Source organism: Salmo salar, chromosome ssa12 (assembly GCF_905237065.1).
Source record: "Salmo salar chromosome ssa12, Ssal_v3.1, whole genome shotgun sequence".
Lineage (NCBI taxonomy): Eukaryota > Metazoa > Chordata > Actinopteri > Salmoniformes > Salmonidae > Salmo > Salmo salar.
The window spans coordinates 93,325,263-93,349,078 of NC_059453.1; the positions used below are offsets into that span (position 1 = coordinate 93,325,263).

General features: G+C 42.6%; 1 protein-coding gene across 2 annotated transcripts in view; it reads left to right on the forward strand.

Annotated features, from left to right (window-relative positions):
- LOC106566196 (acid-sensing ion channel 1) overlaps positions 1-15,229 on the forward strand; it is a 381,807-nt gene extending 366,578 nt beyond the window's left edge. For both annotated transcript variants that reach the window (XM_045691956.1, XM_014134070.2), the window contains 4 exons: positions 2,564-2,655; positions 9,850-9,929; positions 11,436-11,537; positions 12,228-15,229. In XM_045691956.1, coding sequence (XP_045547912.1) covers positions 2,564-2,655; positions 9,850-9,929; positions 11,436-11,537; positions 12,228-12,323 — 370 coding nt within the window. In that variant the 3' untranslated portion in view covers positions 12,324-15,229. The remainder of the gene's footprint in view (positions 1-2,563; positions 2,656-9,849; positions 9,930-11,435; positions 11,538-12,227) is intronic.
- The last annotated feature ends 8,587 nt before the right edge of the window (positions 15,230-23,816 follow it).

The window sequence follows — 23,816 nt, forward strand, 5'->3', positions numbered from 1 at the left end:
AAAAAACAGCTTTTTACATTAGCATGTGACGTTCAGAACTAGCATACCCCCCGCAAACTTCCGGTGAATTTACTAAATTACTCACGATAAACGTTCACAAAAAACATAACAATTATTTTAAGAATTATAGATACAGAACTCCTGTATGCACTCGCTATGTCCGATTTTAAAATAGCTTTTCGATGAAAGCACATTTTGCAATATTAAATAGCTAGCCCGGCATCACAGGGCTAGCTATTTAGACACCCACCAAGTTTAGCCCTCACCAAAGTCAGATTTACTATAAGAAAAATGTTATTACCTTTGCTGTTCTTCGTCAGAATGCACTCCCAGGACTTCTACTTCAATAACAAATGTTGGTTTGGTTCAAAATAATCCATAGTTATGTTCAAATATCCTCTGTTTTGTTTGTGCGTTCAAGACACTATCCGAAGTGTAAAGAAGGGTGACGCGCCCGACGCGTTTCGTGACAAAAGATTTCTAAATATTCCATTACTGTACTTTGAAGCATGTCAACCGCTGTTTAAAATCAATTTTTATGCAATTTTTCTCGTAAAAAAGCGATAATATTCCGACCGGGAAACCCTGTTTTGGTACAAAGAGAGAGAAAATAAAAACATGGGGTCGCCTCGTGCACGCGCCTCAGTCTCATTGTCCTCTGATAGACCACTTACCAAAGGCGCTAATGTTTTTCAGCCAGGGGCTGCAAAGACGTCATTCAGCTTTTTCCCGGGTTCTGAGAGCCTATGGGAGCCGTAGGAAGTGTCACGTTACAGCAAAGATCCTAAGTTTTCAATAAAAAGAGTCAAGAAGCCCAAGGAATGGTCAGAGAGGGCACTTCCTGTACAGAATCTTCTCAGGTTTTTGCCTGCCATATGAGTTCTGTTATACTCACAGACACCATTCAAACAGTTTTAGAAACTTTAGGGTGTTTTCTATCCAAAGCCAATAATTATATGCATATTCTAGTTTCTGGGCAGTAGTAATAACCAGATTAAATCGGGTATGTTTTTTATCCGGCCGTGCAAATACTGCCCCCTACCCTCAACAGGTTAATAAAACAGTTTTGTGCCCCATAAAAAAAAAGAATATGTACCGATTGGCGTCAATCAAAACAGCACAATCATCACGGGCTCCGTGTCTAATAAGTGAAGTGGGAGATTTCTAATCAATGCTAAATGAAATTACAATTACGAAATTAAGTAGGCCACGGTGATCAACAAACAGGTAGGCTGTTGTTTAATATAAATGGAGTTGTTGTAGACAAGGACAGGAAGCGCAGCCAAACAGCCTCAATTAGCTAACTTAGCTGGCTAGTGTAGCTAGCTAGATGGCTAACTAACTTAGCTAGCTAGCTTCTTTACATCGATTTGATACAGTCAAGACAGACACTACCGAATGAGATGATAGATAACCTTTTGCAGCAACAAGTTTGTGTACTTTCTCTCTCCCTCCGTGTCAGACACACCGACCCCTGCTCGTCTTGCGCCCCTCCTCCACCCACCTGTGCTAAAACAAGCAGAGTGCACCGCCTCTCCTGAGTAGCGCGAGGAAGTCCCCAGTGAAGTTGAAAAAATAACATGTTTTTCTTTAAAACGTGTATTTCGACTATCCGGATATCCCCCAAAATATTATGATATTATTAGAATAGTGAAATAATTTCAAATGTCCATTCCTAATATGCACCCTCACACACATATACACGCACACACGCACACACACGCACGCACACACACACGCACACACAGACACACACACACACACGCACACACACGCACACACACACACACACACACACACACACACACACACACGCACACACACACACACACACACACACACACACACACACACACACGCACACACACGCACACACACACACACACACACACACACACACACATACACGATTGATTTGCTCAACATGAAACATCTGCTCAGTCATCTATCTGAAAAACTGATTGGAAACAGGAAGTGATGCAGGCGATGAGAGGGACAAACAGATTAGAAACAGGAAGTCACGCAGGCGAGGGACAACCAGATTAGAAACAGGAAGTCATGCAAGCATGGAGGGGGACAAACAGATTATAAACAGGAAGTCATGCAGGCATGGAGGGGAACAAACAGATTATAAACAGGAAGTCATGCAGGCGAGGAGGGGGACAAACAGATTATAAACAGGAAATCATGCAGGCGAGGAGGGGAACCAACAGATTCTAAACAGGAAGTCATGCAGGCGAGGATGTGGACAAAGCCTGCCGTGCCAATCAATGTTTGGTGTTTTATGAGGGTATTAAGTGTGAAGTGGACTTGATGACGAGAGGTTTCACTTAAGGGTCCTAGATGCCGTCTCCTGCTGTTGTACCCTTGATCAAGACACTGAACCCCTAAACCCTAAACTGCTCCAAGGGTAGTGCCTGGTGGCTGACCGTGTGCTCTAAGGTCTGAGTGTGTCTTAGAGGGTTAGAATGAAGCACAAAGACAAATAACTGTGTCATTTTACAATAGACAGTAAGTTATCTTCTTCCTCCTCTCTTTCCTTTCTTCCCCTCTTGGTTGACAGTGATAACATCCTGGTCCTGGATATCTTCTTTGAGGCTCTGAACTACGAGACCATCGAGCAGACGAAAGCTTACGAGTTCGCAGGGTTGCTGGGTAAGAAAACGCTTGTCAGCAGTTGTATGGAAATTGAATAACAAAATTGCCAAAACAGTTATTATTACGTTTTAATTAAATTACGATAAACATTTTACAATTACATTCAAGTAATTTATCAGATGCTCTTATCCAGAGCGACTGACAGGAGTGAGTGCATACATTTTAATATTTTTTACGTACTGGTCCGCCTTGGGAATCGAACCCACAACCCTAGCACTGCTACTGAGTTGTGTCCTTATACCTGAATACAAACTTTTTCAATTATGTTTTTGCCCCTGAATAAAAAAAAGTGACTCAATATTACTTAATTTATTGTGGAACCAATGTTTCAGGTTCCAGGAACCCAATGCTTTCTTCAGGAGTGCCCGTGTTCTGTATGTGTCATCATGTTCTGTATGTGTCATCATGTTCTGTATGTGTCATCATGTTCTGTATGTGTCATCATGTTCTGTATGTGTCATCATGTTCTGTATGTGTCATCATGTTCTGTATGTGTCATCGTGTTCTGTATGTTTCATCGTGTTCTGTATGTGTCATCATGTTCTGTATGTGTCATCATGTTCTGTATGTGTCATCATGTTCTGTATGTGTCATCATGTTCTGTATGTGTCATCATGTTCTGTATGTTTCATCGTGTTCTGTATGTGTCATCATGTTCTGTATGTTTCATCATGTTCTGTATGTGTCATCATGTTCTGTATGTTTCATCGTGTTCTGTATGTGTCATCATGTTCTGTATGTGTCATCATGTTCTGTATGTGTCATCATGTTCTGTATGTTTCATCATCTGTATCATGTTCTGTATGTGTCATCATCTGTATCATGTTCTGTATGTTTCATCATCTGTATCATGTTCTGTATGTTTCATCATCTGTATCATGTTCTGTATGTTTCATTGTGTGTGTTCTCATCTTGTGTGTCATGTATGTTTCATGTTCCATGTGTTTTCAGGTGATATTGGTAGTCAGATGGGTCTCTCCATGTGTTTTCAGGTGATATTGGTAGTCAGATGGGTCTCTACATGTGTTTTCAGGTGATATCGGTAGTCAGATGGGTCTCTCCATGTGTTTTCAGGTGATATTGGTAGTCAGATGGGTCTCTCCATGTGTTTTCAGGTGATATTGGTAGTCAGATGGGTCTCTCCATGTGTTTTCAGGTGATATCGGTAGTCAGATGGGTCTCTCCATGTGTTTTCAGGTGATATTGGTAGTCAGATGGGTCTCTCCATGTGTTTTCAGGTGATATCGGTAGTCAGATGGGTCTCCATGTGTTTTCAGGTGATATTGGTAGTCAGATGGGTCTCCATGTGTTTTCAGGTGATATCGGTAGTCAGATGGGTCTCTCCATGTGTTTTCAGGTGATATCAGTAGTCAGATGGGTCTCTCCATGTGTTTTCAGGTGATATTGGTAGTCAGATGGGTCTCTACATGTGTTTTCAGGTGATATCGGTAGTCAGATGGGTCTCTCCATGTGTTTTCAGGTGATATTGGTAGTCAGATGGGTCTCTCCATGTGTTTTCAGGTGATATTGGTAGTCAGATGGGTCTCTCCATGTGTTTTCAGGTGATATTGGTAGTCAGATGGGTCTCTCCATGTGTTTTCAGGTGATATTGGTAGTCAGATGGGTCTCCATGTGTTTTCAGGTGATATCAGTAGTCAGATGGGTCTCTACATGTGTTTTCAGGTGATATTGGTAGTCAGATGGGTCTCTCCATGTGTTTTCAGGTGATATCAGTAGTCAGATGGGTCTCTCCATGTGTTTTCAGGTGATATCAGTAGTCAGATGGGTCTCTCCATGTGTTTTCAGGTGATATCAGTAGTCAGATGGGTCTCTCCATGTGTTTTCAGGTGATATCGGTAGTCAGATGGGTCTCCATGTGTTTTCAGGTGATATTGGTAGTCAGATGGGTCTCTCCATGTGTTTTCAGGTGATATTGGTAGTCAGATGGGTCTCCATGTGTTTTCAGGTGATATTGGTAGTCAGATGGGTCTCTACATGTGTTTTCAGGTGATATTGGTGGTCAGATGGGTCTCCATGTGTTTTCAGGTGATATCGGTAGTCAGATGGGTCTCTCCATGTGTTTTCAGGTGATATTGGTAGTCAGATGGGTCTCCATGTGTTTTCAGGTGATATCGGTAGTCAGATGGGTCTACATGTGTTTTCAGGTGATATCGGTAGTCAGATGGGTCTCTACATGTGTTTTCAGGTGATATCAGTAGTCAGATGGGTCTCTCCATGTGTTTTCAGGTGATATTGGTAGTCAGATGGGTCTCTCCATGTGTTTTCAGGTGATATTGGTGGTCAGATGGGTCTCCATGTGTTTTCAGGTGATATCAGTAGTCAGATGGGTCTCCATGTGTTTTCAGGTGATATCGGTAGTCAGATGGGTCTCTACATGTGTTTTCAGGTGATATTGGTAGTCAGATGGGTCTCTCCATGTGTTTTCAGGTGATATCAGTAGTCAGATGGGTCTCCATGTGTTTTCAGGTGATATCAGTAGTCAGATGGGTCTCCATGTGTTTTCAGGTGATATCGGTAGTCAGATGGGTCTCTCCATGTGTTTTCAGGTGATATCGGTAGTCAGATGGGTCTCTACATGTGTTTTCAGGTGATATTGGTAGTCAGATGGGTCTCTCCATGTGTTTTCAGGTGATATCAGTAGTCAGATGGGTCTCCATGTGTTTTCAGGTGATATCGGTAGTCAGATGGGTCTCTCCATGTGTTTTCAGGTGATATCAGTAGTCAGATGGGTCTCCATGTGTTTTCAGGTGATATTGGTAGTCAGATGGGTCTCTACATGTGTTTTCAGGTGATATTGGTAGTCAGATGGGTCTCTACATGTGTTTTCAGGTGATATCGGTAGTCAGATGGGTCTCCATGTGTTTTCAGGTGATATTGGTAGTCAGATGGGTCTCTCCATGTGTTTTCAGGTGATATCGGTAGTCAGATGGGTCTCCATGTGTTTTCAGGTGATATTGGTAGTCAGATGGGTCTCCATGTGTTTTCAGGTGATATTGGTAGTCAGATGGGTCTCTACATGTGTTTTCAGGTGATATTGGTAGTCAGATGGGTCTCTACATGTGTTTTCAGGTGATATTGGTAGTCAGATGGGTCTCTACATGTGTTTTCAGGTGATATTGGTAGTCAGATGGGTCTCTCCATGTGTTTTCAGGTGATATCGGTAGTCAGATGGGTCTCTACATGTGTTTTCAGGTGATATCGGTAGTCAGATGGGTCTCTCCATGTGTTTTCAGGTGATATCAGTAGTCAGATGGGTCTCTCCATGTGTTTTCAGGTGATATCGGTAGTCAGATGGGTCTCTCCATGTGTTTTCAGGTGATATTGGTAGTCAGATGGGTCTCCATGTGTTTTCAGGTGATATCGGTAGTCAGATGGGTCTCTCCATGTGTTTTCAGGTGATATTGGTAGTCAGATGGGTCTCCATGTGTTTTCAGGTGATATCGGTAGTCAGATGGGTCTCTCCATGTGTTTTCAGGTGATATCGGTAGTCAGATGGGTCTCTACATGTGTTTTCAGGTGATATTGGTAGTCAGATGGGTCTCTACATGTGTTTTCAGGTGATATTGGTAGTCAGATGGGTCTCTCCATGTGTTTTCAGGTGATATCAGTAGTCAGATGGGTCTCTACATGTGTTTTCAGGTGATATCAGTAGTCAGATGGGTCTCTACATGTGTTTTCAGGTGATATCAGTAGTCAGATGGGTCTCCATGTGTTTTCAGGTGATATTGGTGGTCAGATGGGTCTCTCCATGTGTTTTCAGGTGATATCAGTAGTCAGATGGGTCTCTCCATGTGTTTTCAGGTGATATCAGTAGTCAGATGGGTCTCTCCATGTGTTTTCAGGTGATATTGGTAGTCAGATGGGTCTCTCCATGTGTTTTCAGGTGATATTGGTAGTCAGATGGGTCTCTACATGTGTTTTCAGGTGATATTGGTAGTCAGATGGGTCTCTCCATGTGTTTTCAGGTGATATCGGTAGTCAGATGGGTCTCTACATGTGTTTTCAGGTGATATCAGTAGTCAGATGGGTCTCTCCATGTGTTTTCAGGTGATATTGGTAGTCAGATGGGTCTCTACATGTGTTTTCAGGTGATATTGGTAGTCAGATGGGTCTCTCCATGTGTTTTCAGGTGATATCGGTAGTCAGATGGGTCTCTACATGTGTTTTCAGGTGATATCGGTAGTCAGATGGGTTCTCCATGTGTTTTCAGGTGATATTGGTAGTCAGATGGGTCTCTCCATGTGTTTTCAGGTGATATCGGTAGTCAGATGGGTCTCTCCATGTGTTTTCAGGTGATATCAGTAGTCAGATGGGTCTACATGTGTTTTCAGGTGATATTGGTAGTCAGATGGGTCTCTCCATGTGTTTTCAGGTGATATCAGTAGTCAGATGGGTCTACATGTGTTTTCAGGTGATATTGGTAGTCAGATGGGTCTCTCCATGTGTTTTCAGGTGATATTGGTAGTCAGATGGGTCTCTCCATGTGTTTTCAGGTGATATCGGTAGTCAGATGGGTCTCTCCATGTGTTTTCAGGTGATATTGGTAGTCAGATGGGTCTCTCCATGTGTTTTCAGGTGATATCGGTAGTCAGATGGGTCTCTCCATGTGTTTTCAGGTGATATTGGTAGTCAGATGGGTCTCTCCATGTGTTTTCAGGTGATATCAGTAGTCAGATGGGTCTCTACATGTGTTTTCAGGTGATATTGGTAGTCAGATGGGTCTCTCCATGTGTTTTCAGGTGATATCAGTAGTCAGATGGGTCTACATGTGTTTTCAGGTGATATTGGTAGTCAGATGGGTCTCTACATGTGTTTTCAGGTGATATTGGTAGTCAGATGGGTCTCTCCATGTGTTTTCAGGTGATATCAGTAGTCAGATGGGTCTCTACATGTGTTTTCAGGTGATATCAGTAGTCAGATGGGTCTCTCCATGTGTTTTCAGGTGATATCGGTAGTCAGATGGGTTCTCCATGTGTTTTCAGGTGATATTGGTGGTCAGATGGGTCTCTCCATGTGTTTTCAGGTGATATCAGTAGTCAGATGGGTCTCTACATGTGTTTTCAGGTGATATTGGTAGTCAGATGGGTCTCCATGTGTTTTCAGGTGATATTGGTAGTCAGATGGGTCTCTCCATGTGTTTTCAGGTGATATCAGTAGTCAGATGGGTCTCTACATGTGTTTTCAGGTGATATTGGTAGTCAGATGGGTCTCTCCATGTGTTTTCAGGTGATATCGGTAGTCAGATGGGTCTCCATGTGTTTTCAGGTGATATTGGTGGTCAGATGGGTCTCTCCATGTGTTTTCAGGTGATATCGGTAGTCAGATGGGTCTCCATGTGTTTTCAGGTGATATCGGTAGTCAGATGGGTCTCTCCATGTGTTTTCAGGTGATATTGGTAGTCAGATGGGTCTCTCCATGTGTTTTCAGGTGATATTGGTGGTCAGATGGTTCTCTACATGTGTTTTCAGGTGATATCGGTAGTCAGATGGGTCTCTACATGTGTTTTCAGGTGATATCGGTAGTCAGATGGGTCTCACATGTGTTTTCAGGTGATATCAGTAGTCAGATGGGTCTCTACATGTGTTTTCAGGTGATATCGGTAGTCAGATGGGTCTCTCCATGTGTTTTCAGGTGATATCAGTAGTCAGATGGGTCTCTACATGTGTTTTCAGGTGATATCGGTAGTCAGATGGGTCTCTCCATGTGTTTTCAGGTGATATTGGTAGTCAGATGGGTCTCTACATGTGTTTTCAGGTGATATCGGTAGTCAGATGGGTCTCCATGTGTTTTCAGGTGATATCGGTAGTCAGATGGGTCTCTCCATGTGTTTTCAGGTGATATTGGTAGTCAGATGGGTCTCTCCATGTGTTTTCAGGTGATATCGGTAGTCAGATGGGTCTCTACATGTGTTTTCAGGTGATATCAGTAGTCAGATGGGTCTCTCCATGTGTTTTCAGGTGATATTGGTAGTCAGATGGGTCTCTCCATGTGTTTTCAGGTGATATCAGTAGTCAGATGGGTCTCTCCATGTGTTTTCAGGTGATATTGGTAGTCAGATGGGTCTCCATGTGTTTTCAGGTGATATTGGTGGTCAGATGGGTCTCTCCATGTGTTTTCAGGTGATATTGGTAGTCAGATGGGTCTCTCCATGTGTTTTCAGGTGATATCAGTAGTCAGATGGGTCTCCATGTGTTTTCAGGTGATATCAGTAGTCAGATGGGTCTCCATGTGTTTTCAGGTGATATCGGTAGTCAGATGGGTCTCTACATGTGTTTTCAGGTGATATTGGTGGTCAGATGGGTCTCACATGTGTTTTCAGGTGATATTGGTAGTCAGATGGGTCTCCATGTGTTTTCAGGTGATATTGGTAGTCAGATGGGTCTCTACATGTGTTTTCAGGTGATATTGGTGGTCAGATGGGTCTCTCCATGTGTTTTCAGGTGATATTGGTGGTCAGATGGGTCTCTCCATGTGTTTTCAGGTGATATTGGTAGTCAGATGGGTCTCTCCATGTGTTTTCAGGTGATATTGGTAGTCAGATGGGTCTCTCCATGTGTTTTCAGGTGATATCAGTAGTCAGATGGGTCTCTCCATGTGTTTTCAGGTGATATCGGTAGTCAGATGGGTCTCTACATGTGTTTTCAGGTGATATCGGTAGTCAGATGGGTCTCTCCATGTGTTTTCAGGTGATATTGGTAGTCAGATGGGTCTCCATGTGTTTTCAGGTGATATTGGTAGTCAGATGGGTCTCCATGTGTTTTCAGGTGATATTGGTAGTCAGATGGGTCTCTACATGTGTTTTCAGGTGATATCGGTAGTCAGATGGGTCTCCATGTGTTTTCAGGTGATATTGGTAGTCAGATGGGTCTCCATGTGTTTTCAGGTGATATCGGTAGTCAGATGGGTCTCTCCATGTGTTTTCAGGTGATATTGGTAGTCAGATGGGTCTCTCCATGTGTTTTCAGGTGATATTGGTGGTCAGATGGGTCTCTCCATGTGTTTTCAGGTGATATCGGTGGTCAGATGGGTCTCTCCATGTGTTTTCAGGTGATATTGGTGGTCAGATGGGTCTCTCCATGTGTTTTCAGGTGATATTGGTGGTCAGATGGGTCTCTCCATGTGTTTTCAGGTGATATTGGTGGTCAGATGGGTCTCTCCATGTGTTTTCAGGTGATATTGGTGGTCAGATGGGTCTCTTCATAGGAGCCAGTATCCTCACCATCCTGGAGCTCTTTGACTACCTATATGAGGTAAGCCTTCATTCTATATATGTTGAATGTTTCTATGTTTCCTGTCAGATCTTTCTCCATTCTCGAATCCGGTGTGTCCTGAAAGTTCCCTGAAGACATACTTAGTTCTTTGTTTAAGTCTTGAGGGTTTTTGCATGTATCTAGGCTTCCTAGAGAACGTTTGCCCCCAGATTATTGTAGTTTCACTGTATGTGAATGTCCTTCACACGATGTCCTCAGGGCAATATGTCTAGTGAGTGCTGGACAGCCACAGGCCTTAGAACTAGCCAGCCACAATTAAATAATCCATTTCCACTAGCATCGCTGCATTCTTTAAAAATGTTGCTTAAAAATGTTGCTTAATAACCAGCTAACTGGTTTAAAAACAGTTTGGTGGACACAAATCCCTAGGAAAGTGTAAAATAAGTTACTATCTATAAAACGACCTGTATCCCTTTAAAACCCTAGGAAAGTGTAAAATAAGTTACTAGCTATAAAACGACCTGTATCCCTTTAAAACCCTAGGAAAGTGTCAAATAAGTTACTAGCTATAAAACTACCTGTATCCCTTTAAAACCCTAGGAAAGTGTCAAATAAGTTACTAGCTATAAAACTACCTGTATCCCTTTAAAACCCTAGGAAAGTGTAAAATAAGTTACTAGCTATAAAACTACCTGTATCCCTTTAATACGATCCACCCAACTTAAAATTAGCTTGCAGATTATTCATTTCCAGGTGTCTGAAAGCAGCTCATCTCTCGGGCACCTGCACTGTTGCACCACTGTTGAATACATGAACATTTTAGCCATATTGTATTTGTGATTCAGTCAGGATGCTTCTCTTCCTGTTGATGTTTTATCAGAGTAACAACCTCCATGGGTAGAGTAGCTGTCTGTTCTACAAGGATTTGTTTCAAGATTTTCTCTTTCTGTTTTACAGTTTGTTCATGTCCTGATGATTAATTATATAAAACGTTTCAATTTAAAACAGTTTTCATTTTTTTATTCTTGATGGGAATAAACTGGGATTCTGTAGCTCATCTTATTATTTTATACATTACTGGTAATCATTTATAAATGTATACCATCAGTCTTCTTTGAATTATAGAACTTTCTCATTACAATAGTCATTACGAGAACTTGGGACTAAAATTTCCCATTTGCATTTTTGTCAAAATGATGTTATTGACATTACCCTTGTTCTGTTCAATGTTCTCTACCTATATAGTACTCTAAATACCCCCAATTCACGTTGTTAAGTTCAAAAGAATACAAGATAAAAAAATTGTTGACACCATTCAAACCAAAGAGGGTTCGTAACTTTAAAGACAATTATCCCAGAATCCTCTTTTTTGCAGATAGAACGTTAAAGTCCCAAGCTCTCGATTGGTCTCAATTTGGAATCTAGCATAGGATTTAAAAAGAAAGCCATTACACCAACAGTGAATAGTCAGTTGGCTGCGTTCCAAAAGTGTGGTCCTCTGAGGCACTGCTTCAAAGACCAGCTACTATGTTTGCTTGTATGCAGGTGATCAAGTACAAGCTGTGTCGATGCTCAAATAAGAAACACAAACACAACAACAACAATAACCGGGGAGCAGTTCTGAGTCTGGACGACGTCAAACGCCATGTCAGTAGGCTAAGTATTTTAAATGTCGAGAGAGAGAGAGAGAGAGAGAGAGAGAGAGAGAGAGAGAGAGAGAGAGAGAGAGAGAGTGAGTGAAAGAGAGAGATAGTGAAAGAGAGAGATTGAAAGAGAGAGAGAGAGAGAGAGAGAGAGAGAGAGTGAAAGAGAGAAATAGTGAAATAGAGAGAGATTGAATGAGAGAGAGAGAGAGAGAGAGTGAAAGGAGAGAGAGAGAGTTTGCTGCTTGGAGTTCTTTGGTAATCTTCTCATTCATCCAGTCCAGCCTGTACGTCTCTGCATCTTATCATCTTTCTTCATTGCATCATTACTTTCCTCTCCTCTTTCTTCCCTTCTTCCTGCCCCCAACACATTGACCAAGTAGTGCACTATAAAATGAATAGGGTGATTTTGTAGACTATTTTCTCTTTGGTTTCATTCCCACTATGCTTCCTCCTCTCTCTCCCCCCTCTCGTTCCTCTCTCCCCCTCCTCTCTCTCCCCCCTCTCTCTCCCCTCTCCCTCCCTCCCTCCACTTTCTCCTCCTCCCTCTCTCCCTCCTCTTTTTCATCCTGTCTCTCTTCCTCCTCTCCACCCTCTCTCCTCCTCTCTTCCCCTCTCTCTCCCTCCTCTCCCTCCTCTATCCCTCCTCCCTCTCTCCCTCCTCTCTCTCCTTTCTTCACTTCTCTTCACTCAGGCGCCCTGTGAGAACCTGCGTATACCGGGTACGTATCCTGCCAACATGCTACCTCACCATCCAGCGCAGGGCAACGTCGAAGACTTCACGTGCTGAGCCAAGTACCTGAGCCAATCAGGGAAGGAGGAAGAACCTGGCAGTATGCAACCAAAGTCAACTATACAACAAGAATATCTGACGTGAACACTATATATAAGGGATTGAAATAAAAAACTGATTGTCAATATGGAAACATTTCTTACTATCTGAGAGGAGGTGGAAAATATCAACAATCACAAGAAGTAGAGAAGATGAAGACTATTCCAAACATAAATATCTGTAAATGTTTGTTCTGGAACATTTTGGGGAATTTGGAATCCTAGAAGTGAATCCTGAATGTTCTATGTCTATGTTTGGAATAGAAACAGGAAACAAAGACTCTACTCTTCAAGATCACACTGCAAATATGGCTCTCTCACTCTAAAACAGACAGATATGGGAAATGTAACTAACTACTGTACAGACACAACACTGTACAGACAACATCAACAGAGCCCCATGCCTTTACTCTATACAGTATCAGCAACACTCAGCTGTCACTGAGTATCCTATTGGGATAGTAGTATGGTTGGGATCAATTCCATTTAAATGTAGCCTTTTAACTTCCTGAATTGAATGAATTGAAATGCCATTGACCCCAACCCTGGTCAGTAGAGAAATGTAATGCTTCACTGAACTCCAGTGTAAATGTAGCAGTGTAAATGCTGTTCCTCAGTTCCAGTGGGAATCTCTATGTTGCTGTCTTTCATTTTGAATGTAGCTATCTCTACAATGGGTTAAATCAACTACAACCAAGAGGAGTAGTGAAAACATTTAGGGAGACGATGGTAGAGAGATCTACCGTTTAGAAGAAGAGAAAAAAAAAGTATGGTGAACTTTTCAGGTTTTATCTTTTAAACGCATGCTTCTATATCGTCCTCTGCATGTATTACATTTTGTATTTTGTTTATTTTATTATTATTGCCAAGTTTGCCTCAATGATACAAGTAAAGGAATATGATGCTCCCCTCCTATTCATTGTGTGTGTGTGTGTGTGTGTGTGTGTGTGTGTGTGTGTGTGTGTGTGTGTGTGTGTGTGTGTGTGTGTGTGTGTGTGTGTGTGTGTGTGTGTGTGTGTGTGTGTGTGTGTGTGTGTGTGTGACCAGCCTAGCTGTACCTCATCCCATCAATAAGCTTTTTTTTTTTAATTCATCCATGTGGAATGTGCACTATCCCATAATCCCAAATCATGTCTTAGCAACTACGCCGTACGTACTTGTATAGAGACAATTCCACCTGGTCACCTGATCACCTGGTCACCTGATCACCTGATCACCTGGTCACCTGGTCACCTGATCATCTGATCACCTGGTCACCTGATCACCTGATCACCTGGTCACCTGATCACCTGATCATCTGATCACCTGATCACCTGGTCACCTGATCACCTGATCACCTGGCTTAATAGAGGTTCTACAATGGTACACCTATACTATTCTCTGTTCAACACAATGAGAGTAGTAATAGGGGCTACAGGTAGATATATGGATTTAGATAAATAATCATCACAATAACAATCATCATAACAACAACAGATTATTATTATTATATTCATATTTTGAATTTAAAATAATGAGTTATGAGATGTGATCAGCCTATTCATGTACCATATTCCTGGCATAAAGTAGAGGTGTGTGATAGTTTGACTGACATAGGGGTATATGGGTAGTTTGACTGACATAAGGGTATATGGGTAGTTTGACATAGGGGGTGTGTGGGTAGTTTGACTGACATAAGGGTGTGTGGGTAGTTTGACTAACATAGGGGTATGTGGGTAGTTTGACATAGAGGGTATGTGGGTAGTTTGACTGACATAAGGGTATGTGGGTAGTTTGACTGACATAGGGGTATGTGGGTGGTTTGACTGACATAAGGGTATGTGGGTAGTTTGACTGACATAAGGGTATGTGGGTAGTTTGACTGACATAGGGGTATGTGGGTAGTTTGACTGACAGGGGGTGTGTGGGTAGTTTGACTGACAAGGGGTGTGTGGGTAGTTTGACTGACATAGGGGTATGTGGGTAGTTTGACTGACATAGAGGGTATGTGGGTAGTTTGACTGACATAGGGGTATGTGGGTAGTTTGACTGACAGGGGGTATGTGGGTAGTTTGACTGACATGGGGGTATGTGGGTAGTTTGACTGACATAGGGGTATGTGGGTAGTTTGACTGACATAGGGGTATGTGGGTAGTTTGACTGACATAAGGGTGTGTGGGTAGTTTGACTGACATAAGGGTATGTGGGTAGTTTGACTGACATAGGGGGTATGTGGGTAGTTTGACTGACATAAGGGTATGTGGGTAGTTTGACTGACATAGGGGGTATGTGGGTAGTTTGACTGACAGGGGGTATGTGGGTAGTTTGACTGACATAGAGGGTATGTGGGTAGTTTGACTGACATAGGGGGTATGTGGGTAGTTTGACTGACATAGGGGTATGTGGGTAGTTTGATGACATAGAGGGTATGTGGGTAGTTTGATTGACATAGAGGGTATGTGGGTAGTTTGACATAGGGGGTATGTGGGTAGTTTGACTGACATAGAGGGTATGTGGGTAGTTTGAGAAATCTGTTAATTTCAGTCTTGTGATTCTGTGAGGGTTTTGAATTGTTCTGTAACTGTGTTCTAGTTGTTATATCAAAGCACAATTACACCGATATGTAGAGGTGGTGATGTAAAATAAAAAAGTAGATTATGGATATTCTCATATTATCAATCTCATTATTATTATTATTATTATTACTGTATAGACTTTTTAGGTTTGTTTTCTTTACTACAGAATAGGGTTACAAAATTGCAGTAAATTTCCCCAAAATGTCCAGGTGTTTTCAGAAATCCCTGTTGGAAAATTCCCGGTATCAGGAGGTATCTTCAGATTTTCAGAAGACCTGGGAATTTCAAACCCTACTACAGAAACATTTTACAGGCTGTTCTATTTATCTAATAAAACATATTATAATAAAATTCAAATATCATGTTCCACATTTGTTATTTTAATGGAGGTCTCATTTCTCGTGTTTTCTGACTTGTTATGGAAATTATGTTTTCAATATAAGCAGAGGAAGGTTATAGTGTGTGTGCATCCGTGCAGGTGTGGATGCATATAATACCTTGCCAAAGCACATTTGATTGAATCAGACCCATTCTTGAATTGATTTCCACTTTTAGTTGCCCCGTAACTGATTTAAATATGCAACAATTCGTGTAGCTAAAGCATTTGACTTCATTAACTATGTTCATCACATTCTCCACCCTATCTGCAATTACTCAGCCCTCCAATTCCATTCAATGCACATTAGACAGAGAGGGAGTCATTTATACTGAACAAAAATATAAACATGCAACAATTTCAACAATTTTACTGAGTTACAATTCATATAAGGAAATACATTCATTAGGGCCTAATCTATGGATTTCACATGACTGGGCAGGGGTGCTGTCATGGGTGGGCCTAGAAGGGCATAGGCCCACCCACTGGGGAGAAATCAGAATTAGTATTTCCCCACGAAAAAGGCTTTATTACAGACAGAAATACTCCTCAGTTTCATCAGCTGTCCAGGTGGCAGGTCTCAGATGATCCTGCAGGTAAAGGAGCTGGATGTGGAGGGCCTGGGCTGGCGTGGTTAAACGTTGTCTACGGTTGTGAGGCCGGTTGGATGTACTGCCAAATTCTCTAAAACGACATTGGAGGCGGCTTAGAAATTAACATTAAATTATCTGGCAAAAGCTCTGGTGGACATTCCTGCAGTCAGCATGCCTATTGCACGCTCCCTAAAAACTTGAGACATCTGTGGCATTGTGTTGTGTGAAAAAACTCCACATTTTAGAGTATCCTTTTATTGTCCCCAGCACAAGGTGTACCTTTGTAATGATTGTGCTGTTTAATCAGCTTCTTGATATGCCACACCTGTCAGGTGGGTAGATTATCTTGGCAAAAGAGAAATGCTCACAAACAGGGATGTAAACAAATTTGTGCACACAATTTGAGAGAAATAAGCTTTTTTGTGCGTATAGAACATTTCTGGTATCTTTTACTTGCTCATGAAACATGGGACCAACACTTTACATGTTGCGATTATAGTATATTACCCAGCCCTTCAATCTGCATTAGACAGAGAGGGAGTTACCTATTACCCAGCCCTCCAGTTCCATTAGACAGAGAGGGAGTTACCTATTACCCAGCCCTCCAGTTCTATTAGACAGAGAGGGAGTTACCTATTACCCAGCCCTCCAGTTCCATTAGACAGAGAGGGAGTTACCTATTACCCAGCCCTCCAGTTCCATTAGACAGAGAGGGAGTTACCTATTACCCAGCCCTCCAGTTCCATTAGACAGAGAGGGAGTTACCTATTACCCAGCCCTCCAGTTCCATTAGACAGAGAGGGAGTTACCTATTACCCAGCCCTCCAGTTCCATCTTGCAGAGAGGGAGTTACCTATTACCCAGCCCTCCAGTTCCATTAGACAGAGAGGGAGTTACCTATTACCCAGCCCTCCAGTTCCATTAGACAGAGAGGGAGTTACCTATTACCCAGCCCTCCAGTTCCATTAGACAGAGAGGGAGTTACCTATTACCCAGCCCTCCAGTTCCATTAGACAGAGAGGGAGTCTCCTATTACCCAGCCCTCCAGTTCCATTAGACAGAGAGGGAGTTACCTATTACCCAGCCCTCCAGTTACATTAGACAGAGAGGGAGTTACCTATTACCCAGCCCTCCAGTTCCATTAGACAGAGAGGGAGTCTCCTATTACCCAGCCCTCCAGTTCCATTAGACAGAGAGGGAGTTACCTATTACCCAGCCCTCCAGTTACATTAGACAGAGAGGGAGTTACCTATTACCCAGCCCTCCAGTTACATTAGACAGAGGTGGAGTTACCTATTACCCAGCCCTCCAGTTCCAGTAGACAGAGAGGGAGTCTCCTATTACCCAGCCCTCCAGTTCCATTAGACAGAGAGGGAGTTACCTATTACCCAGCCCTCCAGTTCCATTAGACAGAGAGGGAGTTACCTATTACCCAGCCCTCCAGTTCCATTAGACAGAGAGGGAGTTACCTATTACCCAGCCCTCCAGTTCCATTAGACAGAGAGGGAGTTACCTATTACCCAGCCCTCCAGTTCCATTAGACAGAGAGGGAGTCTCCTATTACCCAGAGAGGGAGACACCTATTACCATCAGACTGAGTTGACTATCTTTTTAAACCCTGCTTCATTTGAGGGGAAGGGTGGATATTTCAGTAGTTGCACACTATTTCAGTAGTTACAAACCATTTCAGTAGTTTCCCACCACTTTAGTAGTTGCACACCATTTCAGTAGTTGCACACCATTTCAGTAGTTGCACACCACTTTAGTAGTTGCACACCATTTCAGTAGTTGCACATCACTTTAGTAGTTGCACACCATTTCAGTAGTTGCACACCACTTTAGTAGTTGCATACCATTCCAGTAATTACACACCATTTCAGTAGTTGCACACCATTTCAGTAGTTGCACGCCATTTCAGTAGTTGCACACCATTTCAGTAATTACACACCATTTCAGTAGTTGCACACCATTTCAGTAGTTGCACACCCCTTTAGTAGTTGCATACCATTCCAGTAATTACACACAATTTCAGTAGTTGCACACCATTTCAGTAGTTGCACACCATTTCAGTAGTTGCACACCATTTCAGTAGTTGCACACCATTTCAGTAGTTGCAAACCATTTCAGTAGTTGCCCACCACTTTAGTAGTTGCACATCATTTCAGTAATTGCACACCATTTAAGTAGTTGCACACCACTTTAGTAGTTGCACACCATTTCAGTAGTTGCACACCACTTTAATAGTTGCATACCATTTCAGTAATTACACACCATTTCAGTAGTTGCACACCATTTCAGTAGTTGCACACCACTTTAGTAGTTGCACATAATTTCAGTAATTGCACACCATTTCAGTAGTTGCACACCATTTCAGTAGTTGCACACCATTTCAGTAGTTGCACACCACTTTAGTAGTTGCATATCATTTCAGTAATTACACACCATTTCAGTAGTTGCAAACCATCTCAGTAGTTGCACACCACTTTAGTAGTTTCACACCATTTCAGTAGTTGCCTACCACTTTAGTAGTTGCACACCATTTCAGTCATTTCACACCGTTGCAATAGTGGCACAAGACAACATTGGTATTTTGAGGGGCATTAGTAAAACCAATGGCGCCGACAGACATGGCAGCTCTGCTTCTAGCTCCTCAGCAACTTTGCAGTATTTTGTTTTTTACAGCCAGAAATAACTATTGGATATCAGAGCGACGGTAACTCACCAGCATTATGACCAGGAATATGACTTTCCCGAATTGGATCCTTTGTTCGTATCCCCCAGGGCAATTGAACTTATCCCAGAGGCTAATCCAAGTATTCAAAGTAGACATCTAGTCCGACTCAGGAGGCGTGACCTCCATCCACTGCTTCCGAGTATATTACTCGCTAATGTTCAGACTCTGGAGAATAAAGTAGACGAGCTCAGGGCGAGGATCTCCTTCCAGAGAGACAACAAGGACCGTAAACATACTCTGTTTCACGGAATCATGGCTCTCTCCGGATATACTGTCCCTGTCCATACAGCCAGCTGGGTTCTCAGTACATTGCGCAAACAGGAATAAAGAACTCTCTGGGAAGAAGAAAGGCGGAGGTGTATGTTTCATGATTAACTACTCATAGTGTGATTGTGATAACGTACAGAAACTCAAGTCCTTTTGTTCATCCAACTTAGAATACCTCACAATCAAATGCCGACCATATTACCGCCCAAGAGAATTCTCTTCGGCTATAGTCACAGCCGTTTATATTCCCCCTCAAGCTGATACCACAATGGCCTTCAAGGAACTACGCTGGACTTTGTGCAAACTGAAAATCCTGAGGCTGCATTTATTGTAGCTGGGGATTTTAACAAAGCAAACTTGAGGAAAACGCTACAAAAGTTCTATCAACACATTGACAGTAGTACTCGCGCTGCTAAAACACTCAACCGCTGTTACTCCCCTTTCGGGGATGCCTACAAGGCCCTCCACCACCCTCCCTTTGGTAAATCAGATCACAACTCCTTTTTGCTCCTCCCTTCCCATATGCAGAAACTCAAACAGGAAGTACTGTGACATAAATGCTTGTACGAACTCGAACTCAGGCGCAGAGAAACACAGCAAGCAGAGGTAGGGATAGATCCAGAAATGATCCAAAGCCCTCACTGCTGCTCGATCATCCTATTTTTCCAACTTAATTGAGGAAATTAACCTGTTAGGGCTAGGGGGCAGTATTGACACGGCTGGATAAAAAACGTACCCGATTTAATCTGGTTACTACTCCTGCCCAGTAACTAGAATATGCATATAATTATTGGCTTTGGATAGAAAACACCCTAAAGTTTCGAAAACTGTTTGAATGGTGTCGGTGAGTATAACAGAACTCAAATGGCAGGTCAAAACCTGAAAAGATTCTGTACAGGAAGTACCCTGTCTGACCATTTCTTGAACTTCTTTGCCATCTCTATCAATTACAAAGGATCTCTGCTATAACGTGACACTTCCTACGGCTCACATGGTCTCTCAGAAGGCGGCAAAAAGCTGAATCGTGGCTTTGCAGGCTCTGGCTGAAACAAAGTAGCGCGTTTGGGTAGTGGCTGGTTACAGTACTGTGAGACTCAGGCTCGTGCCCGCGTCGACCGAAAGCTTTCTTTTCCTTTGTCTGTTTACCTAAAAGGAGATTCCCGGTCGGAATATTATCGCTTTTTTTACGAGAAAAATGGCATAAAAAATTGATTTTAAACAGCGGTTGACATGCTTCGAAGTACGGTAATGGAATATTTAGATTTTTTTTTGTCACGAATTGCGCCATGCGCACGACCCTTATTTACCATTCGGATAGTGTCTGGAACGCACGAACAAAACGCCGCTATTCGGATATAACGATGGATTATTTTGGACCAAACCAACATTTGTTATTGAAGTAGCAGTCCTGGGAGTGCATTCTGACGAAGACAACAAAAGGTAATCAAACTTTTGTAATAGTAAATCTGATTTTGGTGAAGGCTAAACTTGCCGGGTGTCTAAATAGCTAGCCCGTGATGGCTGGGCTATGTACTTAGAATATTGCAAAATGTGCTTTCACCAAAAAGCTATTTTAAAATCGGACATATCGAGTGCATAGAGGAGTTCTGTATCTATAATTCTTAAAATAATTGTTATGCTTTTTGTGAACGTTTATCGTGAGTAATTTAGTAAATTGTTAGTAAATTCCCCGGAAGTTTGCGGGGGGTATGCTAGTTCTGAACGTCACATGCCAATGTAAAAAGCTGGTTTTTGATATAAATATGAACTTGATTGAACAAAACATGCATGTATTGTATAACATAATGTCCTAGGGTTGTCATCTGATGAAGATCATCAAAGGTTAGTGCTGCATTTAGCTGTGGTTTGGGTTTTTGTGACATTATATGCTAGCTTGAAAAATGGGTGTCTGATTATTTCTGGCTGGGTACTCTGCTGACATAATCTAATGTTTTGCTTTCGTTGTAAAGCCTTTTTGAAATCGGACAGTGTGGTTAGATTAACGAGAGTCTTGTCTTTAAATAGCTGTAAAATAGTCATATGTTTGAGAAATTGAAGTAATAGCATTTCTAAGGTATTTGAAAATCGCGCCACTGGATTAGACTGGCTGTTGCGTAGGTGGGACGAATTCGTCCCGCCTAGCCCAGAGAGGATAAGAACAATCCGAAATTTCTTTTTGATACTGTCGCAAAGTTAACTAAAAAGCAACATTCCCCAAGAGAGGATGGCTCTCACTTCAGCAGTGATGAATTCATGAACTTCTTTGAGGAAAAGATCATGATCATTAGAAAGCAAATTACGGACTCCTCTTTAAATCTGCGTATTCCTCCAAAGCTCCGTTGTCCTGAGTCTGCACAACTCTGCCAGGACCTAGGATCAAGGGAGATACTAAAGTGTTTTAGTACTATATCTCTTGACACAATGATGAAAATAATCATGGCCTCTAAACCTTCAAGCTGCATACTTGACCCTATTCCAACTAAACTACTGAAAGAGCTGCTTTCTGTGCTTGGCCCTCCTATGTTGAACATAATAAATGGCTCTCTATCCACCGGATGTGTACCAAACTCACTAAAAGTGGCAGTAATAAAGCCTCTCTTGAAAAGGACAAATCTTGACCCAGAAATTATTTAAAAAAACTATTGGCCTATATCGAATCTTCCATTCCTCTCAAAAAAAATTGAAAAAGCTGTTGCGCAGCAACTCACTGCCTTCCTGAAAACAAACAATGTATACGAAACGCTTCAGTCTGGTTTTAGACCCCATCATAGCACTGAGACTGCACTTGTGAAGGTGGTAAATGACCTTTTAATGACGTCAGACCGAGGTTCTGCGTCTGTCCTCGTGCTCCTAGATCTTAGTGCTGCTTTTGATACCATCGATCACCACATTCTTTTGGAGAGACTGGAAACCCAAATTGGTCTACATGGACAAGTTCTGGCCTGGTTTAGGTCTTATCTGTCGGAAAGATATCAGTTTGTCTCTGTGAATGGTTTGTCCTCTAAATTTCGGCGTTCCTCAAGGTTCCGTTTTAGGACCACTATGGTTTTCACTATATATTTTACCTCTTGGGGATGTCATTCGAAAACATAATGTTAAATTTCACTGCTATGCGGATGACACACAGCTGTACATTTCAATGAAACATGGTGAAGCCCCAAAATTGCCCTCGCTAGAAGCCTGTGTCTCAGACATAAGGAAGTGGATGGGTGCAAACTTTCTACTCTTAAACTCAGACAAAACAGAGATGCTTGTTCTAGGTCCCAAGAAACAAAGAGATCTTCTGTTGAATCTGACAATTAATCTGGATGGTTGTACAGTCGTCTCAAATAAAACTGTGAAGGACCTCGGCGTTACTCTGGAACCTGATCTCTCTTTTGAAGAACATATCAAGACTGTTTCAAGGACAGCTTTTTTCCATCTACGTAACATTGCAAAAATCAGAAACTTTCTGTCCAAAAATGACGCAGAAAAATGAATCCATGCTTTTGTTACTTCTAGGTTGGACTACTGCAATGCTCTACTTTCCGGCTACCCGGATAAAGCACTAAATAAACTTCAGTTAGTGCTAAATACGGCTGCTAGAATCCTGACTACAACCCCGAAATTTGATGATATTACTCCAGTGCTAGCCTCCCTACACTGGCTTCCTGTTAAGGCAAGGGCTGATTTCAAGGTTTTACTGCTAACCTACAAAGCATTACATGGGCTTGCTCCTACCTATCTTTCCGATTTGGTCCTGCCATACATACCTACATGTTCGCTACAGTCTCAAGACGCGGGCCTCCTAATTGTTCCTAGAATTTCTAAGCAAACAGCTGGATGCAGGGCTTTCTCCTATAGAGCTCAATTTTTATGGAATAGTCTGCCTACCCATGTGAGATACGCAGACTCAGTCTCAACCTTTAAGTCTTTACTGAAGACACATCTCTTCAGTAGGTCCTATGATTAAGTGTAGTCTGGCCCAGGGGTGTGAAGGTGAACGGAAAGGCTGGAGCAACGAACTGCCCTTGCTGTCTCTGCCTGGCCGGTTTCCCCTCTTTCCACTGGGATTCTCTGCCTCTACCCCTATTACGGGGGCTGAGTCACTGGCTTACTGGTGTTCTTCCATGCCATCCCTGGGAGGGGTGCGTCACTTGAGTGGGTTGAGTCACTGATGTGGTCTTCCTGTCTGGGTTGGCGCCCCCCCTAGGGCTGTGCCGTGGCGGAGATCTTTGTGTGCTATACTTGGCCTTGTCCCGGGATGGTATGTTGGTGGTTGGAGATATCCCTCCAGTGGTGTGGAGGCTGTGCTTTGGCAGAGTGGGTGGGGTTATATCCTACCTGTTTGGCCCTGTCTGGGGGTTTCATCGGATGGGGCCACAGTGTCTCCTGACCCCTCCTGTCTCAGCCTCCAGTATTTATGCTGCAGTAGTTTATGTGTCGGGGGGCTAGGGTCAGTCTGTCACATCTGGAGTATTTCTCTTGTCTTTTCTGGTGTCCTGTGTGAATTTAAATATGCTCTCTCTAATTCTCTCTTTCTCTTTCTTTCTTTCTCTCTCTCGGAGGACCTGAGCCCTAGGACCATGCCTCAGGACTACCTGGCTTGATGACTCCTTGCTGTCCCCAGTTCACCTGGCCGTGCTGCTGCTCCAGTTCCAACTGTTCTGCCTGCAGCTATGGAACCCTGACCTGTTCACCGGACGTGCTACCTGTCCCAGACCTGCTGTCCCAGACCTGCTGGAACCCTGACCTATTCACCGGATGTGCTACCTGTCCCAGACCTGCTGTTTTCAACTCTCTAGAGACAGCAGGAGTGGTAGAGATACTCTCAAAGATCGGCTATGAAAAAGCCAACTGACACTTATTCTTGTGTTACTGACTTGTTGCACCCTCGACAACTACTATGATTATTATTATTTGACCATGCTGGTCATTTATTAACATT